This window comes from Equus caballus, chromosome X, assembly GCF_041296265.1.
Source record: "Equus caballus isolate H_3958 breed thoroughbred chromosome X, TB-T2T, whole genome shotgun sequence".
Lineage (NCBI taxonomy): Eukaryota > Metazoa > Chordata > Mammalia > Perissodactyla > Equidae > Equus > Equus caballus.
Genome location: NC_091715.1, coordinates 65784285 through 65803448, shown reverse-complemented (window position 1 = coordinate 65803448; position 19164 = coordinate 65784285). Strand labels below are relative to the sequence as shown.

Genomic DNA, 19164 nt, shown 5'->3' with positions numbered 1-19164 from the left:
ATGCCGGAGTGTTTAAAGTACTGAGTAAAAGCCGCGTCTCCTCCCTCCAGCCTAACTCCCCAGAATCACTGCTGTTCCTGTAACTTGTAGTGAACAGGTTGAGCTCCACAAGCAGAAGAACAACTGAATTTTCTCCCTCAACTCTCTCTACCACCTATTTCTCCTCTGCTTCTTGGATGAAATTTCCTGAAGATCCATAACTTTTTCAGTGATTTTAGAAAGTTAAAAAAATCCTCCTCCAATTACTCTCAGGCATGAACATGTGCAGTCCAGCGTCACACTGAACCCCCAACTCCACTGAAAGTTAAAGCTTCTCCCCTCTTCTCCGCTGGACCCATCGGGCCCAGGAGCAAGGCTGCCACAGGGGACAGGGGTGTGCTCTCTCGTCCCTCCCGACTGGTTGCAGAGTAAGCCCCTATAAGGATGTGCCGTCATGTATTTAACTAGTTCCCTACTGATGGGCATTGAAGTGGTTTCCCGTTTTTCACTCTTGTAAACAATTTGGGATGTCCCTGTACATTTGTCTATCTGTACATACTTGCTAAATTATGTCTTTAGAATAAATTTCTAGAAGTCAGTGTGAGAAGGTATGCATATTTAAAACAATAAAATACATTTCCAGATTGTTCTCCATGGTAATTGTATCAGTTTATGCTCCCACTGGCAGAGTATGAGAGGGCCTGTTAAGGGGCTGGGCCTCACCCCCTCTCCCCTACCCCCAATACAGTGCCTGGCACTACTAGGAAGGCAAGGCTCACATTAGCTATTGAATGAACGGGTGTTGAGAGAGTGAGCTGGGCACCCTGAAGCCTATGAGGAAAGTGCAGACTCTTTCTCCCAACTTTCTTCCTCTCTCCTAAACCCCTTCACAGTCATCTCTTACTCCTCACCCTTTACACTTCTGTAGATTCTAGGTCCTGAATTGCTCTTGAATCTGTCATCTCCTTTCTGTCCATGACCAATGCTGGAATTCGGGTATCACCATCTCTTGCCCTGAAGAGTTCCTTGCTGGTCTCCCCATATCCAGTCTTGCCATCTCTGATCCATTCTTGACACCTCCAGAGTGAAGGTCCTAAACTGCCATTTGGTCAGCCTCCCCCACCCCCTCTAGAGGCTGGCTCCCCATGGTGTACTCCACAGGGCCTGCTCGGTCCATCGTCTCCCTGCTCCTGTCTCAGTTTCTGGGGGGCTTCGCCTTCCCCCCCTTACACTCCGGTCACACAATGCTGCCCACCCCTCAGGCACAGCAGGTTTTGGCTCTTTGCCCATTCAGTTCTCTCTGGCTAGACTCTCCTCCTCTCCTTTTTCTGTCATCAGACAGAGAGTGAACGTTCGTTGCTTTGTGGCTCTGCAGCATTCATTCCTCTCCCTTCCTCAGACTCCTGTTTCCTTTAAGTGAATCGTCTGCTTCACTGGGGGTGAGGTTGGTGAAACAGTAAGGCCATGTGTCTGCCTCCTACCCTGGGAGCCAAACGGACATAGCCTTCCTCTCCCCACCCCAGTCTAGCCAGGGGGAAGGCATGGGACTAAGCTTCATCCCTGGATACTTTCTTTGGCTTTCAAATCTGGAGCAAGCAGTGTAGGAATAGAGGAAACAGCTCTCATCCATTTCAATGTCAGCATCCTGACCAGCAGCATTCCTGCTTCCTACACCTTCTCAGCCTTCTGCCAAGGCTGCCTTCACTGATGTCTATTTCCAAACCTGGTTCTTCAATCTTTTCCTCGATTCTGTAAGCTCCCTTATAGGCTACCCGCAACCCCACAAGTTCCCTTTTCTCTTCAGTTAGTCAGAGAGTTTCTATTGCTTGCAACCAAAAATTTCTGATAGAAAGCCTAGCCTCCACAAAGCCTTCCCTGGTTATGCACAGCAGACTTCTCTGTACATTCCAGTAGCACCCTGTACCAAGGGCAGCTCACACCAGGGGGATTTTCTGTCTCTTCCACTAGGGTAGGAACTCATGTTGGTCCCATCCTTGTGAGCTCAGGGCTCACTAGCTCAGTGCCTGTTCCAGAGTTAAACACTTAAGGCAACAAACATTTAAGGACTAAACTAATGGACTGGTAGCTCTGCCTCACCCCGCTTCCCCCTCAGTGACTTGGACAGACTTTTATCATGCCACAGAAATGATACCAGTACCTGCCTCTCTTGTGAGGCTGGCTGGGAATAACATGGGCTGATTTCTGTTTGGGACCCTCATTCTGTCTGTGCTGTGGAAGATGGGGAGGGAGGAGGACGGGAAACAGACAGGAGTGGGGGCGGGGAGGTGGCTGTTAGAGCAACTCAGGTGGAAGATGATGGCGAGCTGGATTAAGATGGTTGCAGTGGGAAAGGAGAGTGGAAGGGGCTGACTGGTGAGCTCGTGAACTGAGCATTAGAAGTAAATGAAACTCAATTGTTTCTGGTAATTCACAAAGCAAAAGCTGGCCAGTTGAGATGGCTTCCCTTAGAAGGAGGTGGCGAGGGAGTGCATGTGTGCGCGTGTGCATGGGAAATCGTTAGGGGAGGGTGTCGCACCGTCTGCAGCATCCCTCCCCACTGCCAACAGCCACAACCACGCAGGCTGCCTGGCCTGTTTTCTAAAGAGCTTCCCCAGGCAGCAGGGGAGAGAGAAGGGGGGCCGGCCACCCACACCACTCAGCAGAGGTGAGCTGAGGAGCATCGAATTCTCCAGGCCCCCTCCCCCCAGCCACTACAGGCTGCCAGGTGCCTTGTTTGTGATGAAAGCTTTTAAAAATCCATGTGCATGGATGGTCATGCATTCATTTTTGTTCATTTAACTAATACTCACTGAGCCTGGAGCACACAACGGTGAGCAAAGCCCGCCATGGACCCTGCTCTCAAGAAGCTCCCGAGCTGGCAAGCTGGCGGGGGAGAAGATGCGTAATCAGGCAATTAGGAACCAGTGTGAGCGGGAGGTAAGCACTGGTTGCTATGGGAACACAAGGAGAGGCCACAGCTGCTGTTCCTCTCCGAAGAGTGGTGGCAGGCGAAAGAGGCAGCATGAAGCAGGCAGACCTGCTTGCCAGGACCAACTCCACACCGCCCAGCTGACTAGTCCAGGACAAAATCTTCTGGCATGATAAAACCTGTCACCTCTCTGCCCTTCCATCTCTTCGCCTAAGAAATGAGAAGGGGAAGCATGATTTTAAGGCCAAATGAGACTCTGTATGTCTGTGCTTGGCCCCCAGTAGGTCTACAATATGTGGTAGCTGCTGGGATTCTTTTTTCAAGAAATATCTGTTGGTTGAAAGTTTCCTGGGCTAATGGACACCAGAGGTAGAGCTGTGAACGAGATATACAAGGCCCCCGGCCTCATGGAGCTTATAGTAATTGAGAGGAGAGACAGATACCGAAAAAAACCCCAAATCATGGCACAAGTAATTACTATGGTGATGAGTATCCTGATGCTACGAGGGTGGTTCAGAGTAGGAGCTGGCCTATGCTAGGGGGCTAGGAAGAAAGACTTCCTGGAAGAGGTGATGTTTTAGCTAAGATCAGAAGGATGAGTTAGTCAGCAAAGAGGTGGGGGAAACTGCATTCCAAGTGAAGGGAACAGCAAGTGTGAAGGTGCTGAGGCAACAGGGAGTCTCGTGTGTTCCAGGCAAAGAAAGGAGGTCAGTGGAACCTGGGGTGGGGAGGCAAAACAGAGGCAGGAAGAGAGGAGGCTGGAAAAATGGGCAGGACACCAATAACTCTAAGCCTCTAGGCCGTGGTAAGGAGTTTGCATTGGATCCTAGGATGACCCCAAAGTCCCAGTGTTGCTCTGACTGCCACAGCTGACCAACTCATCCGTCAGTGCCTGAGGCAGGGCTGAGCTCAAGGGGTTGATTCAGAGCTGAGTTGTAGAAGATTCAGGAATGTGAGAGCTGTCAGGGCTGTAGGAAGCATTTAGGCCCACACACTCATTGTGCAGATGGGAACACTGAGGCCTGGAGAGGAAGAAGATTTGTTCATGGTCACACAGCAAACAGGGTTATCAGGCCTGGAACTAGAGCACAGTTTAAGAGGCTACCCAGGGGCCGGCCCCGTGGCTGAGTGGTTAAGTTGCACGCTCTGCTTCGGCGGCCCAGGGTCTTGCAGGTTCGGATCCTGGGTGCGGACATGGCGTTGCTCATCAGGCCACGCTGAGGTGGCATCCCACACGCCACAACTAGAAGGACCCACAACTAAAAACATATACAACTACATACTGGGGGGATTTGGGGAGAAAAAGCAGAAAGAAAAAAAAAGAAGACTGGCAACAGTTGTTAGCTCAGGTGCCAATCTTAAAAAAAAAGAGGCTACCCAGTGTCTCGTGCCTCTGCAGAAGTCTGAAGTGGGCTTGTTTTTTAGGAGGTGCTGTTTTCTCTCCCTCTCAGGGCAACCTACTGTGTTTACAGCTCTTTCTTGCCTTCCTGCACTTTCCCTGATGTTCTTCTTTTCAAAAAGGCACATTTTCCATAACCTTGGCTCCACGTTTGCTTATCCTCCACCTTTCTATTGTGAATGGGACAGCCAGGGGCAGGACTCGGATTCCGGGCAGGGCCCAAAGGAGCTATTCCCGTGCCAGCGATTGATGTGTCTTCCAGGCTCACCCAAGCTCCTGCCACTGCCACTCCCCCAGTTATGTTCTACGGGTGAAGCTCTCCCCGCTGACATGGCCACAGCACTTCCCTGTCCAGACAGGTCCCACCACACACACTGGCAGAGCTGGCATGGGTTTCATCTAATACAGTCTCTCCATTGCCGAGATGGGAACGGTGAGGCCCAGGGAGGGAAAGGGATCCAACCAGGGTCAGGCCCAAGTTCTCACCTGTGAACTGTGTTCTGGCCTTTTGACTCTGCCTATCTCTGTCCGCCCCCTATCTCCCAGCACCATCGGCTGACTCCCTTCTCTCACTGTTGATGGAAGCACAGAGGCACCGAGCGTTGAGCGGAAACCCTATGGGAAAAGGGTGGCCCAGCACTGCCTGAGCAGAGGCTGTAGGAGTAGAGGTGAGGGGAGCCTGTTCTCTGCCTCTCTAGCTTAGCCAGTGTCCCACCCCAGCTAGCCCTCTCTACTCACTTCCCGCAGCTCAGGGCCAGGAGTTCAGCTGTGGATCCAGTAAGCTGCTCCAGGCTCCCACCAGGGAGCCCCCTACCTGGTAGGCTTCCCTTTTAGTCAGGAACTGAGGCCACCACGTTCCTCTCGCCTTAGGGCTGGAAGTAGCCAGCTTTGGAGTTGACAGCCCTGGCCCCAACTTTTAGCTCTGTTACCTTTAGCTGAGTAGCTTGGACAAATCTCTTACAATCTCTGAGCTTCAGCTTCCCCATGCGAACATAAGAAGTGCTGCCTCACGGGCTTGCTGTGAAGATTAAATGAGAGAATTTATATAAAGTACCTGGCATACGATAGGTGTTTGACAAATGTTAGTCTTCTCCCTATACTCTGGGCTTGCCCCTCCAGCCCCACTCCCAGCAAGCTCTGCCTAATTCTTGCCAGAGATTCTTGGGGTGAGGTTGGGACTAGATCTTGGCAAGAGCCTCTTGGCTCTGGGGAGAAGTGAAGGGAGCTGTGTCCCACAGTAGACAGTCCTAATCCCTGAAACTCAGCGGGAGGCATGCAGTGGGAAGCCAAGCCAGGGGAAAAGATGATGGCCCGGCCCCCCGGGAGATCGGAGGAAAGGAGCAGGCGGCAGGTGGCCTCAGGGGCTGTGGGAAGTCAGGACAGGGCGGAGAGGGCTGGGCAGCATAGGGGCCCATCCCGCTGGTCCAGGCGGTGCCAGATGGTTGGGAGAGACAAAGGTGGAGGCCTCTGGGCTGCAGGCTGCTTGGACCTCTCTCACTGGCAACTCCTCTTAGCTCATCCTGGGGCACAGGAGATCTGTATCATTGGGACCCACCCAAGCTCTAGCAGGGGACTCAGACAAGCCCCATTCAGTTCCAGACACCTGTCCTCCCACATCCTTGCTCTGTCCTCATTTCCTTGAGCCAGGCTCAGAGTTCGCTGCCCTCATTCTCTGCCTCCACAATCCAACCCCTGACCCTTTCCCCACCAGGTTCCCTTTTGCTCCATTATTCCCTGAACTCCAGAAGCCCCCAAAACATCTCTGACTTAGACTTTACCAATTATTCTTCACAAGGAATTCCCCTGTCTCCAAAGTCATCAGTATTAGTTGCCACAAGGAGGCCTTAACTTTGGGTCCCAGGCTCTGGACACATTTGGCTGAAATGTATCTACTGGCTCACCTGGCCTCTCTTGCAGCCAGGAGCACCCCTCAGAGAGATGACAAGCAGGGGTCAGTGAAGTCTGGGGCCAGGAATGGCCCTCAGTCTCCGACTTGGGTGAGGACCGAGTCTATGGCCTGGATCAGAGCTGAACCTGTAGCTGGGATCAAGGCTGAGTTTGTGACCAGGTTCAGGGCTCGGTCTGTGACCCAGGTTTGTTAGTTTCTTTTGGTTGCAAGCAATAGAATCAACTCTGGCTAACTTGGGCAAAAAGTAAGACTGTATTTCAAAGATATTGGGCTGTTTTTCAGAATTAGTTGATGTGAACATGACTCAGCTTCAACCTTCCCAGTCTCGGTGTGTCTCCTTTTGAGTTTCAGATCCCTAGGAGAGGAGTTCAACTGGCCCGACATGGGTCAGGAACCTCTACTCCAGGGTCAGTCAAGTTAGCCACGGTGCAGGGCTGCACATTGCTGGAGGAAATGAGTAGGGCTCTAGCCTTTGGAGAAAGCAATCTGGCACCATCTACTAAAATTAAAAAGATATACATCATTCAACCTGCCAATCCTACTTCTGGGACATCATTCCATGGAAATGAAAGCTCTGGCACCCTAAGGACCTATGTGTACAAAGACGTGTATTACAACATTGTTCATAGTGTTAAAAAAACTGAGTGATAATTACCTTTCAAAGGTTGATGGCTGAATAGATTATGGCACATCCCCATCATGAAATACCAGGCAGCATTGAAGATTGGTAATTAGATCCATACCAATTGATTTCAGGGGATGTTATTGAGTGAGAATAGCAAGAAGAGGAAAAGTATATATACGACCCCATTTTAATAAAAAAGGACAAATAAAAACCCACACATGTATTGCACATGTATATATACATACACGTAAGTATATGTGTATATATGTGCATATATATGATTATACAAGTATAAAGAAAAATATGAAATAATGACTACTAGGTTATTGATATAGGTTATGGGGAGCAGTGATATAGGGAGGGGAGGGAGACAAATAAAAATAGAAAAAAAGACTATAATGTTTTAAAGCAAGCACATAGGATTTCTTTTATGAGGGTATCTAAAATTACATAGATATTTCTGTGTGATGATAAAGATATTACCTTAAAGATATTTTAAAGAAGAGATGAGTAAAAATATACCAGAAAACATCTTGTCAAAAGAAAATTGGGTAGCAGGATTACTGACAAGATTGACCTTAACACCAAAAGCCTTATTAGGGACAAGGAGACTCATTTCTTAGGGAACAAATGAACAATTCTCTGGCAAGATGGAACAATCCCTAACCTACACACCCTGCATATGTTTTAAAACATGTAAAAATGCTATTATCCTGTGCATATCCTCTTACATCTTGTTTTTTCCATTCCATCTTGTTCATCAGATGTATCCGTTGTGACACATGGAGATTTAGATTCTGCGTCTTAGCTGCTCTGTAGGAAGTATTCCATTGTAACAATTATTCACTTCCCTTTTGATAAACATTTAGGTCTTTCTGCTCTTTCACTATTAAAAACAATGCCACAATGCATATAATTGCAGACATTTCATTTCAATCGTGTGCAAGCATATCTGTAAGTAAATTCCTAGAAGTAGATTTTCATGGTCAAAAAATGTGTGCATTAATAATTTTGATAGATATTGCCAACTTGCCTACTAGAGAGGTTCTACCACTTTACCTTCCCCTACCCCCAGCAACGTTTGAGGGTCCTGAGGCCCCATGCCCTCTCCCACACAGTGTGTTTTCCAGTTTGTCCGTATTGGTCAGTCTCATAGGTGAAATGGGATCTCATTTTAGTTTTATGAGTGAGCTTGAGCATCTTCTCATGTGTTTAAGTGCCATTTGCTTTTCCTTTGCAAGAAAATGTCTATTTGTATCCTTTGCTTATTTTCAAATTGGCTTATTGGTCATTTATTGATTTATAAGAGCTATTCACATATTTGGGAAATGAACCCTTTGTCTGTAAAATTAGCACCAGATATTTCCCCAAGGTTTTCATTTGTTTTTTTTACTTTACTTAGAATTATTTATTTATATATATATTTGCCTGCCAGAAGATTTTGTTTATATATAGTTGAACCTTTTCTTTTTTTGCTCCTGTATATTTTGTCAAACTTACAGAGATCTTCTCTACTTCAGGATTGTAAAAAACATTCCCCCATAGTTTATTTTAACTACTTTCATAATTTCATATTCACATTTAAAGAAAATACCAGCTAGAAGATCTTTGCAACTGTACAAATATAACTGACATCTGGTATCCAGAATATATAAAGAATTCCTATAAATCAATAATCATGAGAAAAACAGCTTTAATAGAAAAATGGACAAAATATATGAACAATCAATTCAGAGAAGAAGAAATCTAAGTGGCCAACAAATGTGAAAAGATGCTTAACTTCTCTAGTAATTTAGGGAAAAGCAAAGCAAACAACAGTGCTCCATACTCATCAGATTGGCAACAATTTTAAAGTCTAAATGTATTAAGAGTGGTGGGATGTGGGGAAACACTGTTGTGGATAAACTGCAGGTGGGAATGTACGTTGGTACAACCACTTGGAAACCAGATTGGCAATATCTATTGAAGTTGAAATGCTCCTATCCTCCTGTCTCAGTGACCCCCACCTGCCGGAATTCCTGCCCTTGTGTAATCCCCTCCCCTTGAGTGTGGGCTAGACCTAGTAATTCACTTTTAATAAAATATGATAAAAGTGTTAGGATGTCACTTCTGAGATCTGCCTTGAAGAATTGTTAAAAGAAGTTCTTCAGAAAGAAGAAAAATGATATAGGGCTGAAACTTGGATCTACATTTAAAAAAGGAAGAATGTTTGAGAAGGAATAAAGGTATAAATAAAATAAAATCTTACATTTTTCTTATTCTTAACTGACCTAACAGATAACAGATTGTCAAAAAAAAAAATAATAGCAACAATGTATTGGATGATTATAGCCTACGGATAAGTGAAATGAATGACAGCAGTGTTAAAAGGGACAGGAGGAAGGAATTGGGAATATTCTGTTATAAGGTACCTGCAGTACCCACGAAGTAGTATAGCGTCATTTGAAAGTGGGCTTGGATTACTTGTAAATGTGTTTTGGAAACTCTAGGGCAACCACTGAAAAATGTAAAAATAAGAAATATAATTGAAATTTTAAGAGAGGAGAGAAAGTGGAATCATAAAATGCTCAAAGTCAGAGAATACAGAAAAAGGGTGGAAGACAAAAAAAGAGAAACAAACAAAGAACAAGGTCGATGAATAGGAAACAGTTACAAATATGGTAGATATTAATCTAATCATACCAATAATCACTTTAAATGTGAATGGTCTAACTATACTAATTAAAAGGCAGAGACTATCAGAATGGATTAAAAAAAGACCCAACTATATGTTGTCTTACAAGAAACTCATTTTAAATATAAAGACATAGATAGATTAAGCCTAAGTGGATAGAGAAAGATATACACGCTAACATTAATAAAAAGAAAGCTGGAGTAGCTGTGTTAATTCTAGACAAAGCAGATTTCAGAACAAGGAAAATTATCAGGGACAAATAGGGGTATTACATAATGATAAAAGGGGTCAATACTCCAAGAAGTCATAACAGTCCTTAATGTGTATGCATCTGACAAAAATAGCATCAAAATACATGAGGCAAAAATGGTTAGGACTGCAAAGAAAAATAGATGAATCCACTACTACAGTTGGAGACTTCAACACCCCTCTATCAATAATTGACAAATCCAGCAGGCAGAAAATCAGTAAGGACATAGTTGAACTGAATAGGACCATCAATCACCTGAATGGAATTGACATTTATAGACCACTTCATTCAACAACAGCAGAATACACATTCTTCTCAAGCTCACATGGAATATTCCCCAAGATGGACCACATCCTGGGCCATAAAACACATCTTAACACATTTAAAAGAATAGTCATTATACAAAGTGTGCTCTCAGACCACAGTGGAATTAAATTAGAAATCAATAACAGAAAGATAGCTGGAAAATTCCCAGAAATTTGGAGATTAAACAACACACTTCTAAATAACACATAGGTTAAGAAGAAGTCTTAAGAGAAATTGAAAAAATATTTTGAAATAAATGCAAATGAAACTGTAACTTAAAATTTGTGGAGTGCAGTAAAAGCAGTCTTAGAGGGAAATTTATAACATTGAATACATATATTAGAAAAGAAGAAGGATCTAAAACCAATAATCTAAGCTTCCACCTTAGAAAACTAGAAAAAGAAAAACAAATTAAAACTAAAGTAAGCAGAAGAAAAGAAATAAAAGAGCAGAAATAAATGAAATTGAAAACAGAAAAATAGAGAATCAACGAAACCAAAAGCTGATTCTTTTTTTGTGTATGTGAGGAAGATTGGCCCTGAGCTAACATCTGTAGCCAATCTTCATCTGTTCGCTTGAGGAAGAGTGTCCCTGAGCTAACACCTGTGCCAATCTTTCTCTAGTTTGTCTGTGGGACACCACCACAGCATGGCTTGATGAGCGGTGTGTAGGTCCCTGACCGGAATCTGAACCTGTGAGCCCCAGGCTGCTGAAGCAGAGTGCATGAACTTAACCACTACACCACCCGGCCAGCCCCTAAAAGGTGATTCTTTAAAAAGGTCAATAAGATTGGTACGTCTCTAGCCAGGCTGACCAAGAGAAAAAGAGAGGAGACAAAATTACTAATTTCAGAAATGAAAGAGGAGCCATGCCTACTGATCCCATGGACATTAAAAGGATAATAAGACATATTATGAACAACTCCATGCCCACAAATTTGATAATGTAGATGAAATGGACAAATTCTGTGGCTCACTTTTAATAAATAGGATATGGCAAAAGTGTTGGGTTGTCACTTCTGAGCTTAAGTCATAAAAGGACCGTGTCTTCCATCTTAGGTTCTCTCTGGCTCTCTCTCTCACCAGCTGCCATGTTGTGGGGGAGACTCAGGAAGTCTATGGATAGGCCTACGTGACAAGGAATTGAAGCCTGACAGCAACTACATGAGTGAGCTTGGAAGTGGATTTTCTGAGGCCTGCCAACAGCCATGTAAAAGAGCTTAGATGTGGACCTCCCACTCCAATTGAGCCTGCAAATGAAACTGCAGCCCCAGATGGCAGCTTGAGCACAACTTCATGAGAGACTTTGAGCCAGAGGCACAGGGCTAAGCCATGCAGAGATCCCCTACCCACAGAAACTGTCATGTAATAAATGTTTGTTGTTTTAAGCTGCTAAGTTTTGGGCAATTTGTTACACAGCAATAGATAACTACTACATACCCTTTGACCCGGAAATTCCACTTCAATGTTCATACACTAGAGCAACTTTTTCCAATCTTTTTCACATCAGAGCATATGTTAAAATGCTAATAATTGAGCCAGTTCACTGGGTTGAACAGACAGTCTGCTCTTAGCCAGAGGCAACAGTCCCCAGGGCAGCAGCTAAGTGAAGCCAGGCCCATCTTCCTGGAGGGCTAAGGGAATCAATATGTCAGAATACCCATTACCCAGCTGGGAAGCTCTGTCCGGGAGAAACTCATCCATATGGGCACAAGGAACCATGTGCTAGGATGTTCATTAAATCCTCATTTATAATTGCACAAAACAGAAACAACCCAAGTCCATCAGCAGGGAAAGAGAGAAAGACATTGGATAACTGATGCAACAGAAGTCCATTTAATAATATATTATACTAATATTATATTGGGAAATTGATACAATACCATTCAGCAGTTAAAATACATGACCTAGATCTAAATCTATCAAACTGCTAAATTTCAAAACAAATAAAATTAAGTGAAAATTTAAGTTGCAAAAGAATGCCTTTATTATAATGCCATTTACATAATTTAAAACACATAAAACAATAATGTGTCTTGGTTACAGATATATACATACATCGAAAAAGAAAAACAAACATGGACAAGAAGGAAACTTCTAAACAGTGCTTCTTTTGGGAAAAGAAGTAAGACGAATAGAATCAAGTGAGGGCTTCAACTGTAATATTTTGTTTTGAAAACAGAAGGAGCTGAGGATCTGAGGAAAATAAAATTTGCTCAATCTGTGTGACAGGTACATGCAAATGTGCATTTTGTACTCTGTACTTTTCTGTATGTTTGAAATATTTTAAATATTTTTTATAAAAGAATACATCATTTCTTGAGTACAAAAATTACATTAGATCAGGCTTCTTAATTGTGTTGTTCAATCTCTCTAGATCCTTATTTATTTGCAGTCTATTTGATCGATCTAAGCCATAACAAGTGTGGTTAACTCTCCTATGATAATTGCAGACTTTCCGATCTCTCTTTATATTTCTAACAATATTTGCCTCATATGTTTTGAAATTACATTGTTTGGCTATAAATTTTAGTGACTATATCTTCTCAGTGAATGAAACAACTGTTTTGTTCTCATTAATGCTTTTTCTTTGAGTTCTTGATTTTTCTGATAGTAATATTGCTATGTGTTTCTTTCCTTTCTTCCTTCTTTCCTTCTCTTTTTTTCTCTCTTTTCTAAATTCCTTCCTTCCCCCCGCCTCCCTCCTTTCCTCCTTTTCTTCTTTTCTTCCTTCCTTCTTCCTTTCTGCTAGTATTTAACTGGCATATCATTTCTATTCCTATTTCTGCTTTAGATGAAACTCATATAAACAGCATATAACTGAATTTCTAAAAACGAAACGCTTAAAATGAGAGTTTGCTTTTTTAATTGGAGATTAACCCATAATACATACTGATATATTTGCATTTATTCCTGCCCTTTGTTTTTTCTTATTCTTTTCCATCCTTTCTTGTTGCCTCCCATCCCATTTCTGCCCTTTGTTAGACTGAGTTTTTCTCTTTGTTCTACATATTATTTCCTTAATAGTTTGAAAATTATACACCCTATTTCTTTCCTATTGTTACCCCTAAAAGTTCTTGTTGTTCTATTTTACATTTTATTTCCAGTAAGAACAAAATTTGCCATCGTTGTGAACATAGGAAGTCTTTACAATCAATGCAAATATTAGAGATACATCGTAAAGTGTGATTTTTAAAAAAGAGTTCAGAGTTTAGGAAAATTGTACAAATCCAAAAGGCATAACAATGCAATGACCACAATATGAATCCGTGAGTGCTTCATGATCGATCATTTCTTTTCATTTCAATCAAGAAACTTGATTTTGTCATTAAGAGCAACGAATTCTACCGTAAACTGTTCAATTTGCTTTAACCACCAGGTTAAAAAAATTTAAGCTTACTGCAACCCTAAATATAGTTTCACATTTTTAATACTTCCAGTCCAAACCATAACACATAACATAGGATATGATATATTAAGATAATCACTTTCACATTGGAATTAATCAGAAAGAATTTGCCGATTTCATTTTGTTAAAAAAAACACCACTCACAACAGAAGGGAATATGGCTAAATGTTTAACATTTGTTAAAGCTGGCTGTTGGTTACGTTTTTCGCTGTCCTTTTCTGTATCCTTGACGATTTCACCATTTAAAATGAAATAATGCTTTCGGGCCCACCCTGATTTGTCGAGAGCAGCTGCCACCCCCGCCACATCAAGGGGGCGGGCCCCAGCTAACGCCACAATCACTTCCGCCGCCGCAGTCGCCGCCCGCCCCACTGCTGTCTGGCGGGGGAGGAGCTGGACACCCGGGACCAGCGGCTCTGGCGGTCGTGGCGGTCGGAGGTCTGAGAGCTCTGTTCCTCCCGAGAGCGTGCGGGTGCCTGGACTGGTGAGTGAAGGCTGTTTATTTCCTCGATTCATTCAGACGCGGCGGTGGGGCGCGTGGCTGGGCGTGGGGACGAGTGGCTGGGCGTGGAGGCAAGGATTTTCGGGGGCTCAGACGAAGAGGTTTTCAGGCTCGCCCCTCGGGAAGGGGTGGGGCGGGGCGGGCGGACGAGGGACCTGACTGCAGAGTGAGGCCTGTGTCCTCCATAGGCCTGCTTGCGGACTCCATCCTCCGTTCTCCAGCCCCTTTCGTGTGGCGCGGCCCCCACTTGAATGGCTTTAATCGCTGTATGAGAGGGGAATGGTGGTCGCGGCCCTCTCCCACCTCTCTCTGCCTCTCCTCCTCTCTCCTCCCTCCTGCCTTCTTGGCTCCTTTGCGGAGCACGCTGTGGCCATTCTTCCCCCATTTCGCAGTTATTTTGCTGAATGGTAAATTGTTAAGATTTTTAGGTAAATATATTGTTCCCAGGAAAAGAGTTGTCGGAAAAACAGATTATTCCCAGGGAGAAACTATATCCACACACGCCCTTTTCTTTCTTTTTCCGCTTCCCTGCCCCATCTGTTTGGTTTGGATCTGCTGTTTGAGCTGATAACATTTTCGTGTCTCTCATTATGACATTGTGGCCCCCTCCCCCTCCCCGTGTTTCGCGTGTGCACATGGGGACACACACATGCACGCACATACGCACATGCACACACATACGCACACGCACGCACAGAAACCTTCCATTGCAGCCCCCTCCCCACCCCCCTCATACTCAAGGTTGCGACACGTCCCCTTCCGTGCACATGCATGGACACACACACACACCGTCTCACACACTGTCATACCCTCCAGTGCCTTTCCCTACCTCTCACTACCTGCTCCATATACACCTTCAGAAGCGGCCCCCTCCTCCTTCTGCCTCTTTGTCCTCTGGAGAACACACACACACATATACACACACACACTCACTCACACACTCACACACTCTCACCCTCCCTCTGGGGCCGTTTTATCCCCTGCTTGCCACATACACACATAAGGATATCCCTCAGTTGCTGGCTTCTCTTTCCTATGCCTCTGACATACATATGCACACACACTTGTTCACACACCCCTCTCACATGCTTCCCTCTCCTGCTCCCTGTCTGCTACTTCTGTGCATAGACAGCCCTCCTTTGCTGGCCCCTGCACTGCACACACTCACACTCACATAAATCCTTTTCCCGGGACACCACCCCCCTCCCTGCTAATCACATTCATGCATGCAGACCTTTGACTGCTGGCCCCTGTTCCACCTGCCCGCCACAAGCATATCCCTCTCCAGTGCTGTCCCCTCATCGATGCATTTGCTCACACTGACATTTCTCTATTGTCGCCTCCCATTTTGACAAACACACATACACAAACTCATGGCCACCCCTGTCCAGTGCCACCATATCCTTCCTTGCCTGCCACAGATGCATAAACACAGGCGTCCCTCCATAGAGTTCCAGCTGCCACACATACAGCAACACACACGCATTCTCTCTCATACTTAGACACAGCCCTCTCCTCTAAAGCCACCCCATCCACGCCTGTCATTTTCATCCTCGCATCCAGGAGAGGTCTCATTCTGTCTGACACTTCACACCTCTTCCCAATGCCACCGTCACCTGCCCCTTCCCCTGCAGACACAGACATCTCTCCATTGCCTGATTGCTGGTCCCCTCCACCTGCCCCTCTCCTCCCGACAGACATGTAGGCACTCATGCACACATGGTGATCTGTATTTTCCACCCTATTCCAATTTGCATTTCTCCTGTCTGTCTGCAGGGCTCAGAAAAATGCAGACACCCCATAAAAAAAAACCGCAGCAGTCTTTCCTCTTCCCATGTTGGCACAATGCCACAGTACTTCACCCACCTTCCAAGCGTCCAGTCACCCCCCATCTTCTGTCAGATTCTGCCTTAAGTCTGGCTTTCCTACAAACCCAGTTTTGTAATTGTTTTGCCAACATTAAAAATGTGTTCCAGGTCTACACCTGACAGTCACTGGAATGCAACTCCAGGCCTTAGAAGAAAGTGAAACTAACTCTAAAGGCCCCTTGTTCTTTCTGTTACCTGCCTGCTGAAGTGAAAATAAATCTCCCTGCTCCTTTATTCTGAACTCTTTTGACTTTCCCATCTCCCAAGTGTGTGCAGGGAGCAGGAGCCTTTCCACTTGAGCCCCAGCTGTCTTGGAAACCCTCCTAAGTCAGAGCAATGGGTCAGGAATCTAGCAAGCCTGTATGGCCCAAGCCAGCAGGAGGGTATCAGTCCAATACAGGCAGGAGGTATGGAAGGAGGCATGCTTATGTCAGTTTCAGGCCATCCACGAGCCAGCAGGAAAGAATTTCCAGCCAGAGAAAGACGACATCTGAAGTCCCAATGCACAGATCAGCCCCCGGTCAAACCACCAAGAGGAGTCGATCGCCATTTTCCACCACTCGTCGTAGTTGGGTCGACAGTGAGAGCTCGGGGACCAGCCTGAATGTTGATAATGAGGACTACTCCAGGTACCTGCCACGAGAGTATAGGGCTTCGGGTAGCAGAAGAGGAATGGCTTATGGACACGTTGACTCTTTCGGGGCAGATGATAGTGAGGAGGAGGGGGCTGGGCCTGTTGAGCGAGCGCCAGTGAGAGGGAAAACTGGCAAGTTTAAAGATGATAAGCTGTATGACCCAGAGAAAGGGGCGAGGTCTCTGGCTGGGGTGCCCCCACAGTTCTCTAGTTTTAACCGTGATGTGAGAGAGGAGCTTGACAAGTTAGACCCAGCCCCTGCAGCAAGATGCTCTGCTAACAGAGCTGAGTTTCTGCAGCAAAATAGCATGGCCTCTCAGATATCTGCTGCTGAAGGCAAGTTGGCTACAAGTGGCGACAGCCTGGAGAGGGAGAGGCGGGAGCAGAATTTACCTGCGCGTCCTAGAAGGGCTCCTGTAAGTATTTGTGGTGGTGGGGAAAACACCCCAAAGAGTGCAGAGGAACCAGTGGTGAGACCCAAAATCAGAAATCTGGCAAGTCCAAACTGCGTGAAACCAAAAGTATTTTTTGATACTGATGATGATGATGATATGCCACATAGTACTTCCAGGTGGAGGGACACTGCCAACAACGACGACAGCCATTCGGATAGCCTAGCCAGAAGAGGCAGAGGCGACAGTTCAAGTGGCTACTCTGAGCCGAAATACTCTGAAGACAAGAGGGAAGTCAGGAATGACCAGGTGAAGCCAGAAAAAGTGCCGAGACAGCGACGAACCATGGCTGACCCTGACTTCTGGACGTACAGCGATGATTACTACAAATATTTTGATGAAGACTCTGACAGTGACAAAGAGTGGACTGCTGCTCTGCGTCGGAAATATCGAGGTCGGGAGCAAAATCTGTCATCCAGTGGTGAAAGCTGGGAGACTCTGCCGGGGAGAGAAGAGCATGAACCTGAGCAAGCCAGAGTGAGTACCAGTGCCGGCGCCAGCCCCAGCGCTAGTGCTAGTGCTGGCATCAGTGGGAGCAATGAACTTGAAGAAGTTCGAGGACCATCTCTTCAGGAAGAGGAGCGGGCATCGCCGGAGGAAGGAGAAGTTCCTTGGCTCCAATACAATGAAAATGAGAGTAGCAGTGAGGGGGATAATGATTCTGGTCGGGAGTTTTTGCAGCCTGGAGTGTTCATGCTGGATGGAAACAACAACCTTGAAGATGACTCCAGTGTGAGTGAAGACCTAGAAGTGGATTGGAGCCTCTTTGATGGGTTTGCAGATGGGTTGGGGGTGGCTGAAGCCATTTCCTACGTGGATCCTCAGTTCCTTACGTACATGGCACTTGAAGAACGCCTGGCCCAGGCGATGGAAACAGCCCTTGCGCACTTGGAGTCCCTTGCGGTGGACGTGGAGGTGGCCAATCCGCCGGCAAGCAAGGAGAGCATTGACAGTCTTCCTGAGATCCTGGTCACTGAAGATCACAGCGCGGTGGGGCAGGAAATGTGTTGCCCTATCTGTTGTAGTGAATATGTGAAGGGGGAGGTGGCAACCGAGCTGCCATGCCACCACTATTTCCACAAGCCGTGCGTGTCCATCTGGCTTCAGAAGTCAGGCACCTGCCCCGTGTGCCGCTGCATGTTCCCTCCCCCACTCTAAGACCAAGGCTCTTTACTCCTGGTCTGATGATTTTCCCCAACTGAAACCCACAATACTGCAGGAGCCCTCTCGAAATTAACAATTGAAATGAAACCAATCATTGATTAACCTACACCTGTCAATTCCTTGTGGTTATTTCCAATGTGAAAATGGTTGTGTACGATTGCATTAAAATTCATATTGTCTGTTAGAGGTTAGAAAGGAAAAACTAAACTTTCTAAATGCTACTTGAGATTGCAGGAAGAACATACTTTTTCTAGCCTGAAAGTTGAAATAAATTGCATTTGTTTTCTTCAGTAGAATGTGTTGCTGTTAATTGTAACGTCAAGTTTATCTGTGAAATATGTCCAAAAGGCATCATCATTTCTGTTGCATGTTATGGGTTAATGTTCCTGTAATTGCAGTGCCGTAAAAACTTATTAAAGTTCTTCTTTTGGTTTTACATGGTACAGTGGAATTGTTTGGTTTTGTCTAAAATGGTGGTACTAAGTGATTTTATAATTGATCTCTTGTATTTGCATCAAAAATAGGTTTTTTCCCAATAGCATAAAAACTTGAGTTTCAAGGGAAATGCTGACTCCAACAACAGCAAAAAATTAAGGCTAATTCTAAAAGTAGGAATAAAGTGTATGATTGTCAAACTACTACAGGGGTAAGGGTCATAATGGGAATACTCTGTTAGTCTGTGGGAAGGAAAGAAACAATGAGAAAGCAATGTAAAAATAAAGAACAATGGTAGGAATAAATCCAAACTGAGTGCAGGGGTGAAGGAGTTAAAATCCCCTTTTAGAAAGTAGAAACTCTCAGACGGAGTGGGCAAAAAAACAATAAAGCTGTCTGCTGACTGGATACCTTAACACAGTGACACAAAAAGAGTAGAAAAATATATGCCAGACAAGTGCTTGCAGAAAATATTGGTATCCACCTACACAGAATGGACAGGTTTGAACGTTTGGCCATATTGGCTTCAGAGCTCTCTCTCTCCAATAAGTAGAATTTTTCAGGCACAGGTAAAGTTCCTCACCCGTCATATTTACCTTCCTTCCTGCACAGAGGTAAGCACTACCCAGG

General features: G+C 45.2%; 1 protein-coding gene across 3 annotated transcripts; it reads left to right on the top strand.

Annotated features, from left to right (window-relative positions):
* The first annotated feature begins 13794 nt into the window (after window positions 1–13794).
* Window positions 13795–18535, top strand: PJA1 (praja ring finger ubiquitin ligase 1). 3 transcript variants are annotated; one of them, XM_070258210.1, is made up of 3 exons: window positions 13795–13963; window positions 16284–16478; window positions 17046–18535. In XM_070258210.1, the coding sequence occupies exons 2-3, from the start codon at window positions 16351–16353 to the stop codon at window positions 18091–18093; spliced, it is 1176 nt and encodes a 391-aa protein (XP_070114311.1). In that variant the 5' UTR covers window positions 13795–13963; window positions 16284–16350; the 3' UTR covers window positions 18094–18535. The 3 variants fall into 3 exon arrangements, with proteins under 3 accessions (XP_070114311.1, XP_005614297.3, XP_001504922.1); XM_001504872.5 differs by having other exon boundaries at window positions 13831–13963; window positions 15958–16478; XM_005614240.4 differs by having other exon boundaries at window positions 13803–13963; window positions 16284–18535.
* Window positions 18536–19164: the final 629 nt, after the last annotated feature.